Here is a 24594-nt window from a genome sequence, read left to right as displayed (position 1 = left end):
CAAACAAACAAGCATACAAATAATAATAACAATAAATATAAGCAAAAAAAAACAATATTTATTTATATATGTATTTTATTTTTACCAAAAATGTTATGGTGTTTGGTTGTTATATCAAAAGTAAGTAAGTACTTAGTGAGCTGAAGTAGTTGTTGTTGTTCTAATTGGAAGTGGTATGTGTGTGATGTGCTGTGCTGTGTGTTGTGTGTTATATCAAATGAACATTTGGTGTTACAGTTATGATGATTCTTCTTAATGTTAAATATTATACCATATATAAATACATGTTGATAATACTATGAAGGAAGTTGAATAAAGTTAGGTGTGTGTGTATGAGGATGGTTGAAGATAAGATAATGTGATTTAAATTACTAAATAAATATATAAAGATGAGATTATGTGTATGTGTGTGAGTGTGTGAGGGTGAATGTGGTGTTTTTTTATTGGTAATAAATTTATATATATAAAATTCAATTTTGAAGGAAATTTAAAATAAAACACTAAATATTTTATTTATCTCTTCAAATTTTAATTCTTATTCCTATTTAAAACAGTTTTATGATTTATAAAAAATGACAAAAGCAAAAATATCTGTTTTTTCTTTGTCTTTAAATCAAAATGGAATGAAATTTGTAAAAATCAAAAGATTAATTTACCAAAAACCTTTTTTTGTATCAAACAGTTTAATTGAAAAAAAGACATAAAATGTCATCAAAAAAAAAAAAAAAAATCATTAATCACCTTCTTCTATGGCCCAAAACACTAAAAACGACAACAAAAATCTTTATGATTTATATTTGGGTCTTTTGCAAAATCTCAATCTCTATTCTATCAGATCTAAATTGAATTTTTTATTAATTTTTTTTAATTTTAGATCTGAAATGAAAAACAAAACTCGATCGATTTAATCTCTAAATTTGCAAATATTAGTTAATTATAAAACAACTATGGTTGTATTTTATTTATTATTATTAATTAATTTTATTGATATTATTATTATTATTTTAGAGAATTTATTTCTATTTTATATAAGAGAGATTTTAGAGTTCTAAGGAGGTGGGAGGAGTAATGTTTAAATGTTGTTTGTAAACATATACCCATTGAGATATTCCGTTGTTTCTTTCGAAATCTTCTTGACTGGACATAGTGGTCAAATCTTGGTATTCTAGGTGTTTGGTGTATTCTGGAGTATCCTCTGGAACAACCGAGATGAGATAGATTTTTAGTGGTTCTGAATTTCTATGGTGAAAGTGAATTTTTTGAAGTTGATTTATATATTGTTGAATCGTTTCGCTTGGAATTGATTTGCTACTACCAACTTTGTTGGTACTGACAATATGGAAAAGACAACCAGGTGTTAGAAGTAGATCAATTCCCAAGTTTGGATTCTTTGGAAGATAGAGTGTATGAGGTGAGTTCCATTCAGTGATAGAAGTGAATTCCTTTGCCCCACCAGGTGTCTCTATAGAAATCAAACTTTGATCATCTTTCGATTGAATCTGAATTTCCTTGCGTTCCAACAAACTCTCGATTACCAACGTCCTAAACTTATCGTTGTAGTCTTCCAAATTACTAAATCTAGGTGATGATGATGGATTGGTGGTAGATGAACTACAATCTTTATCACAAATTTCAAGGAACAATCTACTACCTGAATGAAGTTGAAAAGGATCGATAGGATTAAGAGTAGGTCGGTTTTGCAATCCATTTTCGTCACATGGTGAGAGATGAACCTCTAATGATGGGATGCGAGTGATACCAATATAATCAATGATTTTGTTTTTCAACCATTCATTGTTATAATTATTCTTATATTTATGTTTAATAAGAACTCGAATTTGTTTAACATCTTTTTGATAAATCCAAAAAGTTGATTCCTTTTCCTCTAAATTTACATTGAAAAACAAATAGGATACAGAAATAGGAAGAATAACAAAGCAAAAGATAAAAAACCATAGCATTTTCTAAATAATAAAGAAATAGAGTAAGAATAGATTTAAATCAAAATTTCAATTCTCAATAGACTACATTGACATTTTAATCTGTAAAGTAAAATTAAATTAAAAATTAAAAATTTGATTTCTGTCAAATGAGACCTTTTTTTATTAAAAAGCAAACTTAAAATGACAAGCTATCAATATATATATACTGTGTGTGCTTGTTTGCTTAAAGTTTGGATACAAGACCAAGTGAACTCAGGATGTTTTGATAGTTTGATGGCTTGTTGGTAAGACTGCTACTCAAGTCTCGAGGTTTTAGTGACGATTGCCAGAATTTATAGAGTCCCTTTAGGTATTGCATTGGATGTGAACCAAGGTGATTGCAGTGCTTCGATTGGTCAAACTGAACTGCCGTAACGGTTATCTTTTGTTTACGCATTACTTCGATTCCCTTCTCCACATCCAAGTAGCTGGTAATAGGGTCATCAAGTGAATAGAAATACATTTGTGGTGCTGATATCTAATAATTATAATAATAATGATAATGATTAGCCATTTTCAAAATGATAGTGATAACAATCGTTAATAAGATTGATTATTATTAAACAACGATTACGTTAGATAGATTAATTGATTTGATTAAAAACTTACAGGACAGTTTGATAATCTATACCAAAATAACATATTTAACTTTGGAACATCTATGACTGTGCTGTAGAGTTTACATGTCATTCCAACAACTCTTTTGTACAATTTGGCTTTGGGATATGGTACTACCAATGATGTGTATGCTGCTTTCTCTGAGATTTCAGCAGGACAGCTATCAAATATTTGACCTTTTACTGAATTAATTAATACTTTATACTGTGTTATAATAAGAGAAACAAGGTGTTTTAGAGTTATTATCGATGAATGAAAGTTTAATATTTCATATCTTTTCTGCTAAGGAAATACTTTACCTTTTCTTTTTCTTGTGACCACAGTTCATAAATATAACTTAGAAATACCAAATTACCAGAGAATACTTGTATGATAATGGACCTAGGTGTACTATTGATCTGTTCCAATAGGTATTCCGATAGACTTATTGATATCTTTTTCATCTTTTTTGGGAAGAAACTAATTATAATAATAATAATAATATTAATATTTAAGTAGAGTAGATAGACTTTGTTTAATATCATTGATGAAAAATGAATAATAATAGAGTATTGTTTAGATAGATGATTATTAACTTACTGTCCTGATATAGGTGGTATAAATGAAAGTGTACAGAAACCATTCTCACGATAGATCTTACTGTAACGCTCTAGATTCTTTGGTTGTGCACCTATCCAACCAATTAATATCGTCAGAGGATGTGCTTTCAAATCAAAAGGTGGAATTGGATGAGATGGTAAAGCTATTGACCATTCATAAGTAACTGAATTTATTTGTTTACAACAAGTTGTTATAACTTGATCTTTTTTCTTTATTAATGTATTTTTATCATTACTACTACTTTCATTCTTATCTATTTTCTTTACACTATTAATATTATTATTATTATTTAATTTATCTTTTATAATTCTTTGCATTGCTACACAAAATAATTATAGTTTTCATGTGAAAAATATTCGCTAAAATTAAAATGGGAATAAAAAAATATCACATGAATGGTGAAGTGAAGTGTGTTGACTTGTTGTGATTGTGATAAACAAAAAATAAATATAATAAAAATAATAATAAACTTTCAAGTTTATATCTATTTATTTATTTACTTTTAAAAATGTTTAGTTGCTTCTCTTTTACTTAGATTTGATAGATTTGGTCGGTTTTCAATGAAATTCTTTACGGTTTTCTTGTCAGTCTTGGCATACTCTCTGAGTGACCACCCGATTGCTTTCTGTATAAAGAATTCGTCGGCATGTTTCAAATAGGTACTATCGATACACTTGAAGAGAAGCTCGGTATCGGTTTGCTTCTTATACTTTAGTTGAAAGAGTATGGCGATTCGCTTGATCCAAATCGATTCCTGTGCCAACCATTTATCAATACTCACACCGATCAAGTCAGGATACAGCTGAAAGTGTTGACCAACCAACTTTGTTGAGATAATATCGATTGTATCCCACCAGGGTTGATGCAATCCAAATTCTAGATACATTGCCAGCCTGCTGGGTGGCGCTTTCTCTTTCTTCTTTGCGTCGGGCTCGGCCAACTCTATTGCACAATAAGTGAATTCACGCTCCGGTAACTTGTAAATACTGAGCAGATCCTCTTCCTTAGGACGTCCGTGATCACTGAGGAAATTCTTTAGTATCGTTTTCCTGGCAGGTTGCTTCAGACCGATGAATTCGAATTTATGTCTCATATATCGCTTCATGTCAACAGAGTTTATCGGTGTTTCCTTTAATTTCGATGCTTCCTTTATAAAATAATTTCTCATTTGTGTTGCATAACATTGATTTTCTTTATCATTTTCACCATCTTCAACATTCTTATTTGCTGAAGCTACAACAACTTTACTTGAACTTTTTAAAACTTTATTATTTAATAATGATTTAGATCTTGTTATCATTTTTATATTTTATTATATTATATTAAATTATTATTTATTATATAAATCTTAAGATTATATTATTCCCGAAACATAAATTGTTTATCATGTTGGTTTTAAAAAAAAAAAAGTGTTGTTTTTGTCAAAGCGTTTTTTTTCTTGGAAATTGTTGGTAATAATGAGAATAACTCATCATTAATTATTCTTTGGAATTGATAATAGCTTGTTGGTTAATATTTTGAAATCATCATCGATTTCAATAGATATTGAAAATCTGTTGTTTTTGAAAGTGTTCCGATATTGGCGTTATTGTCAGCCTCAATACACTGATCCCAAAATTGATAGAGCTTTTCCAGATATTCTCTTGGATGGTACTTCAAATGCATGACATGAGCCGACTTTTCAAACTCTACTCCTATCACCGTTGAACTATCGTGTCTATTCAGATTCATTGCCTTCTTAACGTGAAGATAAGGTGTAACAGGGTCATCTAAAGAGTAAATATAAAGTTTTGGTTTATCTTTTATCTAAAATGATTTTGAAAACATGTTTATTAATTAGTACTAATTTTGGATTATTATTATTATTATTATTATTTTAATTTTATTAATACTTACAGCGGAAACTTTAAATCTAAACCAAAAATCTTTGTTTATCTCTGATATATCAACTAAAAAAGTTAGGAAAGTAAAAGCTGTTGAGATCAATTTTCGGTAGAACCATGTATCTGGAAATGGTGCTGCCATTGATTTCTTTCCACCATGAACTAACAAATAAAAAGATATTAATTATTACTTTAAACATTAGCTATTTATAATATTTAATAATAAAAAATTACCTGTTAACTCTGAAGGTGAACTATCTAATATCTCTCCTTTTATCAATGGTAATAAACTTGAATATTTCTATATATATGGTAGTATGCTTATTAATTAAATATTATTCCAAAGATTTAATGATTTCTATTATTTACTTTATCCTTTAAAACATATTGAATATGTGAAAGAAATACAATATTACCAGAGAATACCTGAATGATAATTGATCTAGGTTGTTGATTCATCTCCACCAAGAGGTAATCAAGAAAATCTCTTGCTAAATCACTAAAATATCTTGGGTACGGACTAAAACAACATGTTGTTTTTATATTAATTATCTTTTTAGTAAATCATCATCAGTTAAATGATTTACTTACTGTCCTAATATAGGAGGTATAATTGATATAGTAAAGAAACCAGCATTATTATAGAGTGTTGTGTATTTCTCGAGTGCTTGAGGCTGTGCATTGATCCAACCAATCAGAATAGCAAGAGGATGTACTCTTTGGTTGAATGGTGGAATCGGATGAACTGGTGGTCTCATCACCCATTTATTACGTGCAGAGTTGAAATCACAATAGGTATCTTTATTGGCTTGAAAAGATTTACTCTTTGATGACTTTGATTTATGATCTTTCATATCTTAATTATTAAATCAAAAAATAAACAAACTAACAAAATTATAATTAATAATATGTAACAAAAATTTCATTCATCCAGTGTGAACATATTTTTTTTTGTTGTTGGTGAAAAAAACAAACATAACACTAAATTTGGGTTGACTAACCTAACCAACCAACAAATATATATCTCTTTACTAAATAGTTATAATCATTTCATTATTCTTTTTTTAGCTCTTTTTTTTTTTTTTTTTGTTGATCATTTTTTGTTTTTTAAAAATACTTTTTACAAAAAAAACTTTTTGTTGTTTGTGCAAAGATCCCTCTCTTCATTTCCCACCTTACAAAATCAGACAACAATTAATTAATAATAAAAATTGTAAAAGACAAACAAATTTCACCCATTTTTGATTCTTTTTCTTTTTCTTTTTTTTATTTTCCTTTATTCTATTTTAAAGTTATAACTAAATAACAGATAAAATAAAAATGTCGATTGTAGCTGTCTGTTTAAGTCCGACTCACAGTATGTCTAAACCAGTTGTAGACGAAATTAAGTTGGTAACTGGTTTGGGAATTGAAGGAGATGCCCATTTCGGTGATAAAGTAAAGTAATTCTAATAGTAAATGATGAGTTAATGCTCACACAGGTCTTGGTTGAAAGTACGATAAAAATAACTAACGAAAGAAAGAAAAAGAAGAAGAGCCCATGTGAGCAAAACTTTAGTTTTGAAAACTAACCTTTTTGTTTTGTGTGGAATTTGGTAATTACTTTAATTATTTTAGGTACAACATCTAAGTAGAGTCAAAGCAAATCCAGATCAACCAAATCTCAGACAGATTCACTTGATTCACACAGAACTACATCAGGAGTTGAAAGCAAAGGGATTCACAAAAGGTGTGGAACCCGGAGAGATGGGTGAGAACATCACCACCAGAGACATCGATATCCTCTCGTTGCCAAAAGGAACCAAGTTGGAGTTGGGTGATCGTGGTGCACTCATTGAAATCACTGGATTGAGAAACCCATGTCAACAGCTGAACGGACTTGAGAATACTTTGATGTCGGCTTGCAGGGACACCGACGCCGACGGTAGGGTTACTCAGCGTAAAGCAGGTATAATGGGAATCGTCCTAAACGGCGGAATTGTTAAAGCCAATGATAAAATCAATATAATATTACCAGAGGAACCACATATTCCATTACAAGTTGTCTAAACAAACAATATAAATAAATCAATAAATAAAAAGGTTTTTTGATAATTTTCTTGAATAAATAAGTTTTGTATTTTTTTTAATTATTTATTATTTTGGATTTTATATATGATTTTATATTACTATTATTATTATTATAACATTTTTAAAAAGATATCTTTAGGTTTTTTTTCAATTATCTTCATATTCGCTAGAGCTATCTTCGCTTTCGTAATTTCCACCACCTTCTTCTATATCTTGTACAGCGCTGTTGTTGTTGTTGTTGTTATTATTGTTGTAAGAATCTTGAACTCCAGCTGTTGTTGCTGGAGCTGGTTCGTCTGTTTCCGATCGTGGTTTGTTGAATGTAGAGTCGTCTTCGTTGTTTGGATTTACATCGGATACTTCGATGCTACCCTCGTCGAATGTAGCACGTGATCCCTTGTTCATCTTTATACTTCCAACGTTTTGGCTGGTGTGAGTCGAGGAGTTCATGCTTGTTTTACTCTGTGAGAAGGTGATCGAATAGAAACGGTTGTGGAAGAAAATCGATGTCATCCAGATCTTCTTGGCACGACGATTGATACCGTAGAAAATCAGCAGCTCTATGCCCAGGAAACGCACGAAAAAGTAAAAGAAGAACTGTCCTCCGAATGGAATTGGATTCAGGGAGCATTCCACGAGTGGATCGGCTTCCTTTCTGATCAAACACCTCACCCAGTTACCCATTTGATCTTCGATACTGTCTTGAGCTTCCTGCAAATAGAAATGATATCCAAAAAGATAGATAAACTCTATAAACAAGAATAAAATGATCAAAAATGGTTTCAAATTATATTTAATGATTCTAATTGATTTCTTCTTTCCAGTATCTACTCTATTTACAACCTGTTTTATAGTTATAATAATTAATATTTGTTTTTTTTTTTTGGAATTCTATTTCCATCTTTAAAATAATAAACTTACATTTATAACTTCACGTAGAATTAAAATAATAAATACAATTCCGCACAATAAACAAAAAGTTAATGGGAACCAAAATACACCATTCAAATAATTATTCTCTCCTATCCAACAACTATAGATAAATTAAATATATATTTTAAAAGTTAATAGATTGATTTATCTTTAAATGAAACTAATTATGATATCAATTACTTACCCTAATCCACCAAATGTAGAAGAATATTTCTTTTGTCCTGCTGGTAATACGGTGAGGAAAATCGCAATTAATGTAAGAATAACCATATAGTACTTTTCGTAGGATCTTTGAGTTCTGACTCTCTTCAAAACCAACCAAAGATCGAATGCCATTGTAGACCACCACAGAATAGCAGTGACACAACCAAATTGGAAAATGGAACCAGTGACTGCACACATAACATCGGACTGAACACCTCCACGACCAGGTTCTGGACAATTTATATTATATCGACCACCTCCTATCATCATCATATCTGTTAAATTGATAGTCCACAATCCAAATGAAATAAAAATAATACAAATTGCATGTCTATAAATAGTTTCATACAGTTATCGAGTTAGTTATTTTATGAAACTTAATAATTAGTTGAGTATATAGTTATTATTATTACCTATCATATTTTCTATTTAAAACCAAATATGTGAAAATAATTGTAGATGTACATATAAAAGATATGATCGATGTTACTGTGATGGTATCGAAAAACATCTTCCATTGACGATCGGTAAACAATGGAGCTGGACATGGGAAAACACATTTTAGATCATCTCCTGCAAATACATATCCATTCTGTTCATCAATCTTTCTTTGTTCACCAGTGGAATTTCTATAAATTAAATCTCCGGGACATTCTAAAAAATAAATATCAACAATATAAATATTAATATTGACACTTTAAATTGTAATTAAAACACATACGTTTAGTTGGAACTACAGTTCCATTATTATCAATCTTTGATGTATCCAAACAAGTCTCTGTTGTATTTACACCACCATACCATGAGAGTGGAAAAGTATTTGAAACTGGAGGATAATATTGAAGTGTTGACTTGGCATACAGCTCTTTACAATCCAAAAACGCAGCAATTTGACAAGATGTTTGAAGTTCCATACAGTTTCCGTAGCACTGACTTTGGAAGATTGCAACTGTTGTCTGTCCGTTGACTGAACCATCCAATGTCATTTCTACACATGGTCTAAATGCTTGGTTGCAAGTGAATGCTTGCGAAAGTTTTGCAACCTCTTTTGTGGTGTTTGAACAAACCAAACCCAGATTGAACTGGGTACTCTTTAATTCTGTTAAAATAGTTTGTTGTGTCCATCCACTTGCAATATAAACAGAAACACCTAAAAATAAAAATAAAAATAAAAATAACAAAGAGAATATTATTAAAATTAGATATTAACTTAGGTTCGTGTTTGAAAATCCCAAATCAAAAAATATTTGGAAACCTGATGATGTGTTTTTTTTGTTTTTTTTTTTTCATCGATATAATATGAGGTTGAATGGAATGTGTGATCACATCACATCACATGATCAATTATTATTTATTTAAGAATTGACTTACCATCATTTAATAAAGCACCTTTACAAACGGGATCTCCATTGTAAGGTTCACAACGGGCACCAAAATCTACTGCTCCATCAGTTTGCGCCCAACAATAAATATAAAACAGAGACAAACAACAATACAACAGAAGAATTTTCATTCTTGAAAACTATCTGATTCTATTTTACTTTAGATTTTATTTATTTACAATGATTGATATGTTGTTACTCTATATTAATATTATTATTCTCTAAATCTTAGAAAAATATTTTAATATATATTAAAAATTCTAAAAATAAATAAGTTTTGAAAATTTTTTGTACAAAAAAAAGTTTTGTTATTTTATATTTATATTTTTTTTGATGATTACAATAAATGTTATTGGTTGTCCGAGACAAGATCACTATTAACTGATTACAAATTTATTTTTATTAATTAAAAATTTATTGTTATTGTTGATTTTGTGTTTTAAAATTATTTAATCTGTTTTTTTTTAATTTTCTAAAAATTAATTTTAAGTACCTGAGCCTAATCAAATTGTGATTTGAGTAAAATGGTTTTTATAAATATCCATCTATCAAAAATATGTGTTTGTTTGTTTGAATCTGAAATGTGGTGTAGGCGATGGGCTTAGCCACCACATAAAAATGATCCTTTAGTTTGGGTCGAAAAAATTGTTCATACCCAAACCAAATTTATAGGATTGGAGGGGGTAACAGAATAAATGTTGTCAAAATTTCATTTCAAAAACCGGGGATATTTTGCAAATTTTTTAATTTTTACCTGCAAAAATTCATCAGGCAGTAAATTTACCACAACGGTTAATTTTTGAGTAGAAAGCTAAAAAAAAAAAAAAAAAACTAACTTTTTTTTTAAATAGGCACTGTCTCTAAATAAATTGCAAAATAAATTTCAACCAACACCAGCAACGACTGTTTCTGGGAATGGTCTTCCGCAAATATTCTTGTCACACATTACTCAAAAAACTAATTAAAAAAAAACAACAACTTTATTATTAATAAACTCAAAACCCACAGAATAAACAAAATGACTAAAGAGTTTGGTGATTGCATTGTTGCTCGCAAAAAAATTTATAAAAAACACCCAATTTTTGTTTTTTTAGTGAGATCGGATCTGGATCAACACGTTAATTAGTTGGTTTTTTTGTTTTAGTTGGTGCGATGCAAAGGAAAAAAATTGTTGATAGCAATGATAATCAGAATCTGTCTATTGGTTTGCAACAGGCTTATAGTTATGAGAGAAGTTGGTCGATGCACTTATTCCGTTTTTGGAGACTCTCCGGGTTTGAATCCACATTCTAAAGGGAAGGTAGAATAGCAACAACTTTAATACGGTCAAAACAATGTTGATCCAGAAATACTTGAAAACATTCAAGGTCAGATATGTCAGGAGGTACTAAAAATAGATGGTCAAAAAAAGTAATGTTTTGTTGATGACATAGCAAATCATTTGATCGTTAATATATGAATTTAATGATTTAGAAGAAAGTTTGTATGGTAAAAGACATTAAAGTTGTAGAGATGGGTTGTAGTTACTGCCGCATCATTAATGTGACAACAATCCATACAAGATTGGAATCGTGATGGATAGATATCAACAAAAAAGAAAAAACAAATACAACCCAGAGTACTCTGGAACCAAAAAGTGATATTTTACTAACAAATCTTCGTTTTTGTACATACCTCTAATAAACCGACAACTGCAGTTATTACAGAGCTGATACCCATTAGTTTACCATAATTTGCATAACTAAAACTGCAAGTGGTGAAAAAAAAATAAAATAAAGTAAAAAACAGATCACCACACCAACATCACACATCGGATTCCGAAAATCAAGGGAATGAAAATTCAAATTTGAAAATTAACAAATTTGGACAAATATGTGATCATCAGATTGATTGGTGAGTGTTGTTGTTGTTGTTAGATTATTATAATAAGTTATGAATTAAAGTAGAAGCGACGAGAGATTCATTCCAAGATTATAATTATAATTATTTAGATAAAAATAAATAGATAGTTAGTTTAGATATTTAGAATAAAATTTTATGTTAGTTAAATTGATTTTTTGGTATGAAAATGATGATGATGTGATCTTCAGATAATCGATTATTATTATTAAATATCTACTTACACTTCAGATAAATAAATAAAAAAGAATCCCCAGATATAAACATTCTGAAGCGATATGAAAAAGAAGGTTGCAAATTGAACCTCCAACACAGGTATGCTCGAGAGTATACCGAAAATGATTCCAGCAAGATTGACAAACATTGCGTTGAATGAGAGATTGAACTTTTGCATGAGGACACTCACCAGTGGCACAAGAACAACTCCACAGTTCCAAGAGTAGTTGAAGATGTCAATGTACGCTGGGTTGTCTTCAAAGAGTGTGTTGACGATACCGATGTAGTAGACCATGTGCAACGAGTTGATACTCATGTAGAGAACGATGCAAACGAAAGGCCAACTCACGAGCTGACCCATCAGCGTCTTCTTCTTGATCGTTTGATAGGGATCCTCCACCTGCTTGCTATCGATACTCTCAATGACAATCGGTGGTGAGTTGATAATCGGCACCTTCTCGATGTCCTGATGCGAATAGATGTCGGTACTCTTCTTGTTTGGTTCCTTCGACTCCTCTGAGCTCTCCAGAAGATTCTCTTTGAATTCGTGCAGCGGCAGATACGCTTTCGTGTGCATCAGCAGAATCGAAGGAATAAACATCACAACCAACACCGCTATATAATATAAAAACAAAATCTTGATCGGCACACCATACTTTTGTGCAATGATACTGAATACTTTGAAAACAAACGATGATCCTACAAACACTCCAGAGAAAGAAGTCGATATAGTTGAGGCATACGCTGGAAATAAGTTACTAGTATAGAGTAACAATAAATTATAAGTATTTCAATGATAATGTGATGATGATGAAGATGATGATTAAGTTATTTGTTTGTTATTTTGTTCAACATTTACCAAATATGAATAAGACTGACTTGACAAGCAGGTCCACCAATACCCAACAATGCAAAAGACAATATATACAAGTTTTCATTTACTAAATCTGTGATATACCAACAGATACAACCGAGAATCATAATGACTAACGAAAGTGCACTTGTCCATACCGGTCCATACTTGTCAAATATAGCACCACTGCCAACTGCAGATCCAGTAGCAGTGAATGCACCTAAAGTATATACTAAATTCAATCTTAATTCTTGACTTTTACATTCCTATTTAAATATGATATGATATTAATATTTGATTTTCAATGATCGAACAGTCGATCAGTCAATATTGTCTTACAGATTCACCAGGTTCACATAGATATTTAAATGCGCCTTGTTTAACCATTTCCTGTTCCAAAGGAGACCAACCAAACACTATACCAGATATCAGAAACATCTGAACCTCTGCAATTAGTAGTAACCAATAACGTCGCCGCCCTGAATATATCGATATATCATAGTCTTTCCATATAGACCGCAGTAATGATACCATTGTACTATAGTTGCTTTTTAGAAATATTATTACGACTCTACCCTGTTTTCCTTATCTTCTCTTCTATCAAAGAGAGAAATATTATAATTATCTTATTTTCGCTAGATATTCTGCAGAATATGCAAATATGTAAATGTTTATAACAAGAGATATATATATATATATATGTATTTAATAATAATAAAAACAATTAAATATATCCTATCTTTTGTTTTAGTGTCACAATTGATTTGTATTATTACTTGTCTTATTCTTATAAGTTGGAGTTATTATCTTTAAAATCGATAGATAGATTTATAATATATTTGGATAGTGGTGAGTGGGGTGTCAATTTGTGAATGGAATAAAACGTTTTGCATATTAAATTTTTTTGATTTTTGCAAAACCACCCACCCCCTTTTTTTTTGTGTGATCCCAAAAAGAATTGTTCTTTTACTTTTGCAAAAATGATATTACCACAGAGTCTGTTCTTTTCAACCAAAAACTCACTTCCATACCTTCCAAAATTTTAATATCTTTTAATCAATTCTCAATAATCATTCAATTATTTTTAGATTGTTATGCTTTTTGTAGATACCATCAATTTTTCTTCAATTAATACTATGATTTTTGGAATTGTTAGGAATGGGTAAAATAATAATAATAATGATGATGATTATTTTTCCCAAAAACAGATCTAGGTCTCATATTAATAGAATTTATTTTTAATTAATTTTGCAAATAATATTGCATTAGTAAACAGTTTTCTTTGATTCTTTTCCAACCTGTTGCAAATTAGTTCAAATTCAATTTCAATTTCAAGTTGCAAAAATATTTTAATCAGTCAATCACCAGTTGCCAAATTTCAAGCAAGAAAGTTTGTCAATGAATTCATGCAATTTCAAAAAACAACTCACTCAATCAAATAAAAATAAACAATATAATAAAACAATAATATTATAAATTTTATTGTGTAGAGGAGGAGGCTGAAAAAGTAATATGATCAGAAGGATGAATATTTAAAGTTTGATATTGCGCATGACCTTTCATTTGGTGTTTTCTGACATATCTTGTCATCATGATTGGCAGTATATACATTGTTGTTCTTATTATAGTAAGTATTAAATTGATATAGAAAAATGACAGCACATTTAGAGTTAAATACACTAGCAGATATTCCAGTATACCAATAATAGCAACTAAAATAGCACCTATTCCTAATAGTTTACCAAAGTTATCATAACTAAATCTAAATAATAATATTTAATAATTATATTAATATATAAGTAAATAAAAGAATTAGAAATAATAATATTTGATATTTACACTTCTCCTAAATAAACAAATTTGAATCCCCAGATATAAACATTTTGGAATGAAAGGAATACAAAACTGGCAAATTGTAACTCTGGCACTGGAATACAAGAGCATATACCAAATAGGATTCCAATGGTATTTACAATGAATCCGTTGTTTGGTAGTGAGAATTTCATCATTAGAAAGCCACAAATAGGTACAAATAATACACCACCATTCCAAATATAATTAAAAGCATTTACATAGAGTGGTTCTAAAAATAATAGTAATAATAATAATTAGTATCTTTAAAAGTTTTAATTATTATAACTGTTACTTACTATCTTTAAAAATATCATCAACAATTCCGACGTAGTAAACATTGTGTAATGAGTTAAAACTCATAAATATTACAAGGATATAGAAATGCCAAGAAGACAGTTGCTTTATGAATGGTCGGTGTTTCATAACTAAATAGGGGTCATGATTAACGGCCATCGAAGTCTTCTCATCGTCATTTAACAGGCCAGCGGCTTCATCTGTAGTCTCTTCATCCTCAATAATGGTTCGATTTACCTTTGCTTTGTACTCTTCAATAGGCAGGTATGCTTTGTGGTGCATCAAAAAAATAGTAGGTAGAATGATGATAATGACCAGTCCCATATAGTACAAAAACAACTCTGAAACTTGGACACCATAGTTTGTGGCGATAATTTGAAATATTTTAAAAACAAAAGAGGAAGCTACATACATTCCTGAAAATGATGTAGATATCGACGAATAGTAAGTTGGGAATAAATTACTAACAATAATATAAAATAAATTAAATTATTATTAAAATTAGCTTTTATATTTTTATATTTATAAAAAACAAAATACTTACTTTATATGCATTAAACTAACTTGGCAAGCCGGACCACCAACTCCCATTAAAGAAAAAGCAACTATATATATATTTTCATCTATTTTTTAATCAATTATTAATAATTTGAAATAATTTTGATTGATAATATTTTAAATGCAATGCTAACATACTCATCCAGGATGCAAAATACCAGAGTACGCATCCACATATCATTATAACTAATGATGTTAAATTTGTTACTACAGGTCCATATCTGTCAAAAAGTGCCCCGCTAAAAAATGCTGATCCAGTGGCAGTAAAAGCACCAAAGGTATATACTAAATTTAATCTTAAACTTTGTTGATTGCATTTCTGTTTTGAGAAAAAGAAAAAAAATTGTTAATAATATTTTCTAATTAAAAATGAAAGAACCAAAATTTTGAATAATCAACTTACTGGATGATCTGTCGGACAAAGATTATTAAAGTAATTTTGATTAATTAAAACCTCTTGGAGTGACGACCATCCAAAAACAATTCCACAAACAACAACTATTTGAATTTCAGCCAGAACCACCAAGAGGTATCGGCGTCTACCGGCATACATAGATATATCATAATTTTTCTTGGATTGGTACCAACGTGACAGGAAAGACATTATTTGTCGTGTTGTTGTTGTGTTGGTCTACCCAAATAAAATAAAACTTTATTTTATTTTATAAATAAATAAACTTGAATTTTTAAATAAATAAATATATAAAAAATAAATAAATATTAATTAATCAAATGTGCATATTTCTTAAATAGTAAATAGTAATCAGGATTCCAATGAAAATAATAAAACAAAACCAAAATTTTTTATTATTAAAAATAAAATTGGTGAAAATAAAAAAAAGCAATCAAAACTTCACCTCCTTCCTTCTAACTAACATACTAACTACTAATTTGATGATCATTCAGTATAAACAAAACACTAAAATCTAAAATTATTCTTCGACAATGAACTTACTAACAATATGATTAATAAATATAATCGATGAGATAAAAATTATGTTAACTCTTTTTTTTTTTCTTTAGGTAAAAAAAAAAGAGCAAAGAATTGGGATTTTGTGTGATAAAAAAAAGTTTTCTTTTGACTTTCTATTTGTTTTTACAAATTATTTTTACTTTTAGCAAAGGATGTCGTTGATGGTTTCTAAGATGTGACACTCTGCACAATTTTTTTTTTTGTTTTGAAGTTTGTGTGACACCTTTGGATTGTGTGTTGGGCGTGAGTAATGATTATGTTTCGATATTTATTTATTCGTGACTACAACAATTATTGATATTATTATTATTATTAGATACAACTGCTATTATTATTGGTTCTACAAAAAATGTGTTATTCATGATAAGTGTAGCGATATATGTTTAAAATATTATTATTATTATTATTTTTGTTGTTGGTTGTTATTTGGTATGATTGATTTGATTAATCATTTGAACTGACTAATGGTGAAGGTTGATAGTCAAAAAATAACCATTTAACAATAGGTATGATAATTATTGTTATTAATTTTTGTAAAATCCGATTTGCTTGTGGCACCTAAAAGCCCTACATAATAATCAATGATAGTTTTTTCTCAATTTTTTTTTGACTCATATTGTGCGAAAATGTTATCAGAAAAATCAAAAGCTTTTGCTTTTTTTTTGTAAAAAATCTTTACAATTTTTGGTTCTTAAAATAATCAAATTCTAAAGGAAGTTAAGATGATATTCCTTGATGTTCCGTGACATCATAAAGATCCAAGATAAAATCGATTTTTTTATAAAAACTAAAAATTGATATTTTGTTTGAAAACTTTTTTTACTAAAATTGCAAGAATATGCGAACCCAATAGAATCAATTATGTGTGATAGAACAACTCTGAAGCATAAAAATGACTGATCAGAATTCCATAGAATGATCATAACTATTTTCATTTAATTAATATAAAGAGTAAGACGACTAGTCGTTGTCTTTGTCGTTTTTTTTTTTTTTAAATTCTTTCAACCAACACAGGTGGTTTTTTGAAAAGTAGTTTGATTTTTATTTATGTGCTATATAGTTGTTTTTTTTCTAAAGCGGAATTAGACAGAACAGAACCTATGATTGCTTATCCTAAGAATTTAATGTGTGGGAATTCTCTTCCAATGTCGTAGATTGCTTGAGCGTTGAGTGGTTTGCATCCGTAGAGATATACTTTTCTTAGTTGGATACAACGTGATACCAGACACGGAATCATTCTCTTCTCGATTGGGAGGTTAGAAAGATTCAACTCTTTGAGGTTGGACATCATTGGACCGATCGCCGCAAGAATAGAGTCGTTCATTTGAATGACAATCGATTCTTCGGTGACAAAGGTGACGGCTGACAATGAGAGTGACTCGAGTAGTGGACACATCTCCAAGAGCTGTGTGAGTGAACCGACAGAGATTGTTGCCATTAGCATATCGATGTGAGTGATCTCTGAGAGAGGTATTTCCTGTAGTTCAAAGTTGTTCTCAACATGATCCTTGTAGGCATTCATTAGAGTTGGCAAGTGGGTGTGTTGTGGCAGACGTAGACGCTCGAGCTTTGGAAGTTTGTCCATAAGCTTCCAGAAGATACAGTACTCTCCGATGTACCTGGAGAGATGGAGAACTCTGAGATTGGATGGTTCAATCATTGTCAACGATTGCAAGGGATTGAACTCGTCGGTCGATACATTGGTCTGCTCCAAATAGAGTTTAGTCAGGTTCTTGGCGCCGTGTGATTCCAAAGCTTCGAAAACAGTATAGTTGGCATTGGTAGCAGAGATGTCCAATACTCTGATGGCAGGTGCATTCTTGACAATCTCGGCCAAGACACCGGCACTGATTCCAGACGATCCGCTCAGTGATAGATACTCTAGCTTCTCGGCGTTGGCAGCAATGGCGTTACCGGTATCATCGGAGATCTGACGGATGGAGATAGCCAACTTGGTGAGATTCTTACAGGCCTGAATGAGAGGAACGGTTCCTTCGTTTGTGATTTGTCCAGACACTCTGAGTTCGAGTGAGTTTAGATTGGTGAGGTATGGCGCCATTGCTATCAAAGTCTTGTTGGTGATGTATCCACGTGACAATGTCAAGCTGGTGAGATTCTCCATGAGCGGTCCTATATCGGCAAAGTCGGCATCTTCAAACGAACGATTGGCAATGGTGAGTGATGTCAACATTGGAGCACCTCTGAGGATTGCAGAGAGGAATTGGTTGAGGTTGGTAATGTCATTCTCGATGGCGTTGTGTGAGCTTATGTTGCTGTCGAACAGAGCGATCGACTTGAGATACTTGAGATTGGCAATGATGTGTGAGAGCTTCGGTGTCAATGACATACTGGAGACTTCGAGGTGGAACAGATTTGGAAGGTTCTCCAAGAGTTCTGCAATGATTGAATCATCGATAACCTTTCTCAGACCAATTGGTATTTCGAGTTGTGAGAGGCTCTTGATATCACCGATGGACAACGGGAGGTAGGTCTTCAAGCGTGAGTCTTGCGGTGAGAATTTCAAGAGATAGATAATTGTGATCAGCTGATAGAGAAGCGAGGAATTGGTGCTGGTAATAGTACTGGAGATCTCATCGTAGTCCATTCCGTGAGTGGTGGTGATCTGGTTGAATGGAATGAACTGGCGAATGTAATTACCAAGTGAATCACTGTTGATTTCCAGTGATCGCTCGAGTTTAGGTTGTGCTTCGTCGAGATACTTTTTGAATTTGACGAAATCGTTGTTGTGGAACAGGTAGTGCGATGCGATCTTGAGGAGGGTGACACCGATGAGCGCGAGAATGTCTGGATTGTTTTGGTTGATCGGACATTTCGATGCTTGGCGTAGGAGGTTGGTGGCGATTTGCAGCTGAGCAATCGATTCGTTGATGCTGTTGGTGAGGTTCGATTTCAGTATGAAAATGGATGCCTGACGCAGTGTCACCTTGGCAGAGAGTGGCATGGAGCGTAGTGCCGATTGCATCTTCTTTTGAGCCATCTCCATCCAACGGAACACTTCGAGCACCGAGGAATGCGACGATTGCATCTTGCTCTCGGCCTGATAGATCAAATGCGAACCGGCTGCAAAATCGACAACCGTTGGATACTTGACGATTGGCTCGACATCCTCGATGTCGTGGTTGGAAATGACGTATTTCGGGTTGGCGAGGAACTGACGGTATGCCTCTGGGTTGAGACGAACATTCATCATCTGGATGATTCTGATTACCAAAAGTTTGTTGTCGAGCGAGTGACGCAAGTCGTAGGTTGGTGCAAATTCACTCTCTGAGAAACAGTGGGGGAATGCACGAATCGCAGCATACTTAAAGGTTCCGGTGGTGTTTAGCGACCAGAAATCCTTGTAGTTTGACTTCATCACTTTGTTTTGTAGAATCTCAAATACCTCTGAGAGCACACGGGCAGGTTCGTCCGATGGACGATTGGAAGTTTCCATCTTCTCACGCAAACGATCCTTGATAATCTTCTTCCAGACACGCGCAACAATCTCGGTCATCAGTGTCTTTCTCAAACCACGGTGAGTTGTCTTCTGACAGATCAGTCCGAGATAACGGAGATTGATACCGTAGGAATGAATAAAATTGATGACTCGCACCAACATGAATATTTTCTTGGTGTAATCGGTTTGGTTGGAACCGTCGGTTGCTTGTCCCATCAAGTGACTACGAAGCATCATGTCGATTTCACTGGAACACTCGTCTTGGAGAGCACGATGAAGAAGTTCTACACACTCTGGAATAACCTTTTGGTGCAGCTTAACAGTGGCTTCCATTACCTCCAAATTGGATTGATCTTCATCCTTTCCGTTTTGCCAACCGGAGAAAGCGTCTGGACTCAGTGGAACTTCGTAACGCGCCACAAACTCTGGACGCAACATGGCGTAGAAGATCTCACGTCCAATACGATCGCGAATACTCTGTGGGTATTCAGGTGGGAATGCACGAGCGAAATCAATCATATAGTAATTGCCATCGGTTCCCTTGTGAACTTCGATATCTCCCGGTCCGTAGATGAGTGTCGGTGTCACGAGTCCAACCATGTGTCCTTTGATATTCATAATGCCAGCCAATCTCTCCATTTCCTTTTCGATAACCGGATCACTGTTGTGAATGGTTTTACCACCGTCGTTCGATCCATAGACAATCGACTTCTTGGTGATTGGTAAGTTCGATATGGCCAACAAACGATAGCCACCATAGTCAATGATTGCCATCAGCGGGAACTTGATCAAACCATTCGAATGCTCCATGAAATAATTTAAACCTTTCAACTCGTGACCAGCAGACTTTTGTGCCTTCTCATCGGATCGCGAAGTATCACCATACATCCAAAGACCCGGTGCAATCTCAACGTCCACAACAAACTTGAAAATGATATCCTGACACTTGTATTTATATCCACCGGCAACACCACCCAACGACAATGGTTTAATAGTCTTTTGTTCATCCGGTAAATTAACTTCTGAAATAATAATCTTTCCAAATGTATTGGCGCAATATACAAAATCTAATCAAATCAAAATTATAATATTAGTATTCGCAAATTTGATTGTCTTGTAAAATAATAATATTCATACCGTTTGAATTTTTTGATAGATATTCATATTTAATTTCTGAATCTTCTAACTCTAAAAGATGTTGGAAGTTGTCATTCCATGAATGTTGAGCAGAGATCTTTTGACATTCAGTGAGTGGTCTGAATACCTCTACTTTGGGGATGTTGTGTTCGTGTGGAAGATTAAAGTGGTTCGGTGTCTTTTCGGTGGCGGTGGAATAAGCGAGATACGAAGATTGCGAGTGATTGGAGTCGGCGTAGAGATAACCACCAGAGACTGCACCACTGCTATACGATGTATAGGAAGATGCCGACGATGCAACTGTGTACAGTGAATATGATGATTGCGATGATCCATGTGTACTCTCTGCACTGGAGTCATCACCAACAATAACATAACTATCACTAAATGTTTGATGAGATGAATCTGAAAGAAGTTGTTGTTGTTGTTGTTGTTGATTTTGAATTTCATTTATTGTCATATATGGGTTGGTTGGTTGTCTTGAGATATTCGCCCAGTTGTTACTGGTTCTCAAATTAATACCATTCATACTGGCGGTGAGTTTGGTGGTGGAAGATGTTGAACGTGAGAGTACATCGTTGACCAGTGGTGAATCGTTAATAAAAGTGTAGGAGTTGTTCAAAAGTGGTGGTTCAGGTGTAGTTGAACCTGAAAGTATAATAGTTGGTGGTTGTGGTGCTTCTGACTCTTTATTAATATTCTCTTGGACATCAGCATCTTCTTTATTTTCTAAACTCTCAACTTGCTTCAATATTTCATCTACCAATTTTTCTTGTGAAATATTACTACTAGTATTTTCGGTAACTGTGTTTTCGTCGATATTTTGCTGTGGTGGTTGTGATTGTTGTTTTTCTTCAATTTGTTGTGGTTGCTGAATTTGCTGTAGTTGTTGTTCTTGGTTATTATGTACTATTTGGTCTTGTGATGCTTTTAATGACTGTTGACTTCCAACAGAATCTGAGGAAACACTTAATTGATGTATATTGGAGTTTGAACGCGATGGTTTCAATTTCGATGGTGTGGGTAATGTAGCTTGTTTATTTACAGGTTCTTTTACTGCCCAGTATGAAAGAATTTCTCTAAATGATTTATCATCTTTTTTATCTTTTGGTGGTTGTTGTTGTTGTTGTTGCTGTGACATTTTTTCTTGTTATGATTTCTCTTTATTTATTTTTTTACAATTAATTTTTTAATAAATTAGAAAAACACTTAAGTTTATTAATAATATAAATAATAAATAATTAATAATTAATAATAAAATATATTGTACACTGAGTAATAGATAAAAGAATTACATCAAAAAAAAAGTAAGGATAATAGGAAATATTTCTTGGAAAATATTATTATTGGTGATTTGTTATGTTAGAGAACAAACAGTAACTGTATCGAATCTATTTGCAAAAAATAGTTAAAAAAAGAAAAAAGAGAAAAAAAAGAATAAACAATTCTTTTGCAAAAATAACTTAAAGCTAATATAAAATCTGGAAGGGGAATGAGCTTCTAAAATGTGTTTTTCTAATTTTTTTAATTTTAAAAAGGTATGTTTTTTTTTGGAGTTAGGTGTTGTTCTTTTTTTTTGAGAAGGTTTGATATGATTTGGAATCAAAAAAAAAAAAAATACAATAATTAAAAAAAATTAAAAATTGAATACGGTATCATAATTTGTTGTTGAATGAGTCAGGTATCATTTCAAACGTTTATTTTTTTAAAGAAGGATGAAGTTAGATCATGATTGATTATGATGTTAGATCGACGCCAGTCATTAATTAGCATGACAGTTTGTTCGTATGTTTATTTTTTGCTTATTATTTAAAGAAATTTCATTAAAATTTTAGAGAAATATTTTAAAAAAAAAGAAAAGATAGAAAAGAATATAAAGAATAAATAATTGAATAGATAAGATAGATAAATATTTTATTTTGATTAATTAAATTAATTACATTTTTAAACTTGAAAGTTTAAAGTTTTTTTTTTTTTTTTTAATCATATCTATATTTGAACATTTCTGGTGATTGTAAAGAATATTTGGTATGGTCACAAACAAAACTGATGTGAGGGTATTCCACTTGAAGTTCAAAGAGGATTTCCGGTGTGATTGATTTACAGTTGTTCATGATGATTCTGCGCATTGATGTACAACGGTTAAGCATGCAGGAAATACCACGTTTATCCACTGGGAACGAGGAAAGACCGAGTTCTTTGAGGTTCAAAATATAGTTTCCGATGACTTGAAGATGGTTGTCGTCGAGTGGCACCGGCTCGCTGGTGATATGGTCGACAAAGGTAAGATTATCCATTATGAGTGACTCGACGAGTGGTGTCAAATCGAGGAAGCTGACGAGCGATTGCACTGAGACGGTCAGATCGGAGCAATCGATCTCTGTGATGCGTTTGAGCGGGATCTCCATTACCTGATCGTTCTGATCGATCAGTGTCTTATAGGTAGCCATAAAGCTGGGGAGGTTCAGGTTGGTCGGGAGTCGGATGTGTGTCAGCTCCGGAAGTTTTCTAAAGAGTGTCCAGAGCACTGAGTAGTCTCCGTCGTAAGTCGAGAGTCGGAGGTATCGCAGTGGTGGTTCCAAGATGGAGAGCGTCTGGATCGGCGCTTCACCCGTGAGGTTTGTACTCTCGACAGAGAGCGATACCAAGTTGCGACATCCGTTGCTCTCCAGCGCTTCAATGACACTGTTGTCGGCGTTGGTTTTGGTGAGACGCAGCGACTGCAGGTTGGTGGCGGCTTTCACTACTTCGGCGAGTGCTACCGATGTCAGTTGAAGACAGTAGGAGAGATCGAGGTTGGTGATGGTTGCTGCGTGTTTGGCTAGTTCGCGACAAGATACATCGGTGATGTTTCGCAGCGAGATTGAAACGTCGACCAACGAGTTTTGTGTCTTGAACAGTGTTTCCATGCCTTCGTCACTGATTCCCGGTGACTTGCAGAGTGAGATCTTTGTGAGGTTGACAACCGGTGCCATTGCGACAATTGTTTTATCGGTGACACCGGTGTTGACCAGTGAGAAATCCTTGAGATTCGACATGAACGGAATGATATCTTCAAAGGTAGAGTCATTCACCCAAACGCCACCCAAGAACAAGCTGGTGAGGGCGTCGCACTGAACGAACCACTTGTGAATCAACTTGGCAAGAGTGTCGATATTCTCGTTCGATTCCTTCTCGCATGGACTCTTACTGGATTCATTGGTATTCAATAGAATACTATCGTTGGAATCGTTTAGTTCTGCTTCACCACTGCTCTCTCGGACATCTACGTCGGTGAGATGGATCGTTGTCAGACTCTTGAAACGAGAAGCGGATAGCGCAACCTTTGGCGTGAATATCTGGTCGCTCAACACTAACTTCTTGATGTGTGGGAGATGGTCAAAGTACTCATACATAAACTCATCGTTGAGCAGATGACGCAGTTGCTGAGGGATGTAGAGGTGATTGATCTCTTGGATGGTCTCGAGGGTGTGACGCAGGAATGACTTGAGTTTGCTATCGGACGGACACTGGAGCGAGAGATAGACAAACGATATCAAATCATAGACCTTACATTTCTTGGTGGATTCACCGTAGTTGTCTTCAGAGTGCACGGAATTCGGAAGGGTCAATCTAAAGTAGGGTGTTGCCACAGTCATGAGATCGACCTGTTCCATTGCCGCCTCCAGCTTGCTCTTGGCA

At 32.8% G+C, this 24594-nt stretch overlaps 6 protein-coding genes across 6 annotated transcripts; 1 reads left to right on the top strand and 5 right to left on the bottom strand.

The window, feature by feature from the left end:
* Positions 1 to 1013: 1013 nt before the first annotated feature.
* PPL_11275 (prespore-specific protein) lies at positions 1014 to 6322 on the bottom strand (the record flags this gene model as incomplete). Its single annotated transcript, XM_020582032.1, has 15 exons — positions 1014 to 1019; positions 1098 to 1462; positions 1526 to 1964; positions 2182 to 2460; positions 2592 to 2782; positions 2956 to 3059; positions 3180 to 3519; positions 3732 to 4453; positions 4888 to 5006; positions 5097 to 5245; positions 5318 to 5384; positions 5453 to 5603; positions 5675 to 5939; positions 6085 to 6114; positions 6310 to 6322. 15 exons carry the CDS (start codon positions 6320 to 6322, stop codon positions 1014 to 1016), a joined length of 3240 nt encoding a protein of 1079 aa, XP_020427335.1.
* An 81-nt stretch (positions 6323 to 6403) lies between these two features.
* PPL_11274 (MOSC domain-containing protein) lies at positions 6404 to 7132 on the top strand (the record flags this gene model as incomplete). Its single annotated transcript, XM_020582031.1, has 2 exons — positions 6404 to 6520; positions 6701 to 7132. The coding sequence occupies 2 exons, from the start codon at positions 6404 to 6406 to the stop codon at positions 7130 to 7132; spliced, it is 549 nt and encodes a 182-aa protein (XP_020427334.1).
* A 168-nt stretch (positions 7133 to 7300) lies between these two features.
* On the bottom strand, positions 7301 to 10618 carry fscH (G-protein-coupled receptor family protein; the record flags this gene model as incomplete). Its single annotated transcript, XM_020582030.1, has 9 exons — positions 7301 to 7864; positions 8075 to 8186; positions 8271 to 8621; positions 8704 to 8944; positions 9012 to 9440; positions 9662 to 9812; positions 9852 to 9872; positions 10457 to 10483; positions 10565 to 10618. 9 exons carry the CDS (start codon positions 10616 to 10618, stop codon positions 7301 to 7303), a joined length of 1950 nt encoding a protein of 649 aa, XP_020427333.1.
* Positions 10619 to 12206: 1588 nt separating this feature from the next.
* On the bottom strand, positions 12207 to 15950 carry PPL_11272 (uncharacterized protein; the record flags this gene model as incomplete). The annotated part of the gene is made up of 10 exons (XM_020582029.1): positions 12207 to 12402; positions 12444 to 12545; positions 12647 to 12906; positions 12980 to 13056; positions 14341 to 14402; positions 14480 to 14723; positions 14791 to 15251; positions 15333 to 15393; positions 15521 to 15665; positions 15750 to 15950. The coding sequence occupies 10 exons, from the start codon at positions 15948 to 15950 to the stop codon at positions 12207 to 12209; spliced, it is 1809 nt and encodes a 602-aa protein (XP_020427332.1).
* A 1477-nt stretch (positions 15951 to 17427) lies between these two features.
* Positions 17428 to 22054, bottom strand: PPL_11271 (uncharacterized protein; the record flags this gene model as incomplete). Its single annotated transcript, XM_020582028.1, has 2 exons — positions 17428 to 20843; positions 20914 to 22054. The coding sequence occupies 2 exons, from the start codon at positions 22052 to 22054 to the stop codon at positions 17428 to 17430; spliced, it is 4557 nt and encodes a 1518-aa protein (XP_020427331.1).
* Positions 22055 to 22892: 838 nt separating this feature from the next.
* PPL_11270 (uncharacterized protein) lies at positions 22893 to 24551 on the bottom strand (the record flags this gene model as incomplete). Its single annotated transcript, XM_020582027.1, has 2 exons — positions 22893 to 23293; positions 24104 to 24551. The coding sequence occupies 2 exons, from the start codon at positions 24549 to 24551 to the stop codon at positions 22893 to 22895; spliced, it is 849 nt and encodes a 282-aa protein (XP_020427330.1).
* Between the last annotated feature and the right edge of the window lie 43 nt (positions 24552 to 24594).

Source organism: Heterostelium album (assembly GCF_000004825.1).
Source record: "Heterostelium album PN500 unplaced genomic scaffold PPL_scaffold13, whole genome shotgun sequence".
In the NCBI taxonomy this organism is placed as follows: Eukaryota; Evosea; class Eumycetozoa; order Acytosteliales; family Acytosteliaceae; genus Heterostelium; species Heterostelium album.
The sequence above is the reverse complement of the archived record's forward strand: the minus strand, read 5'-3'. Positions and strand labels throughout refer to the sequence as shown.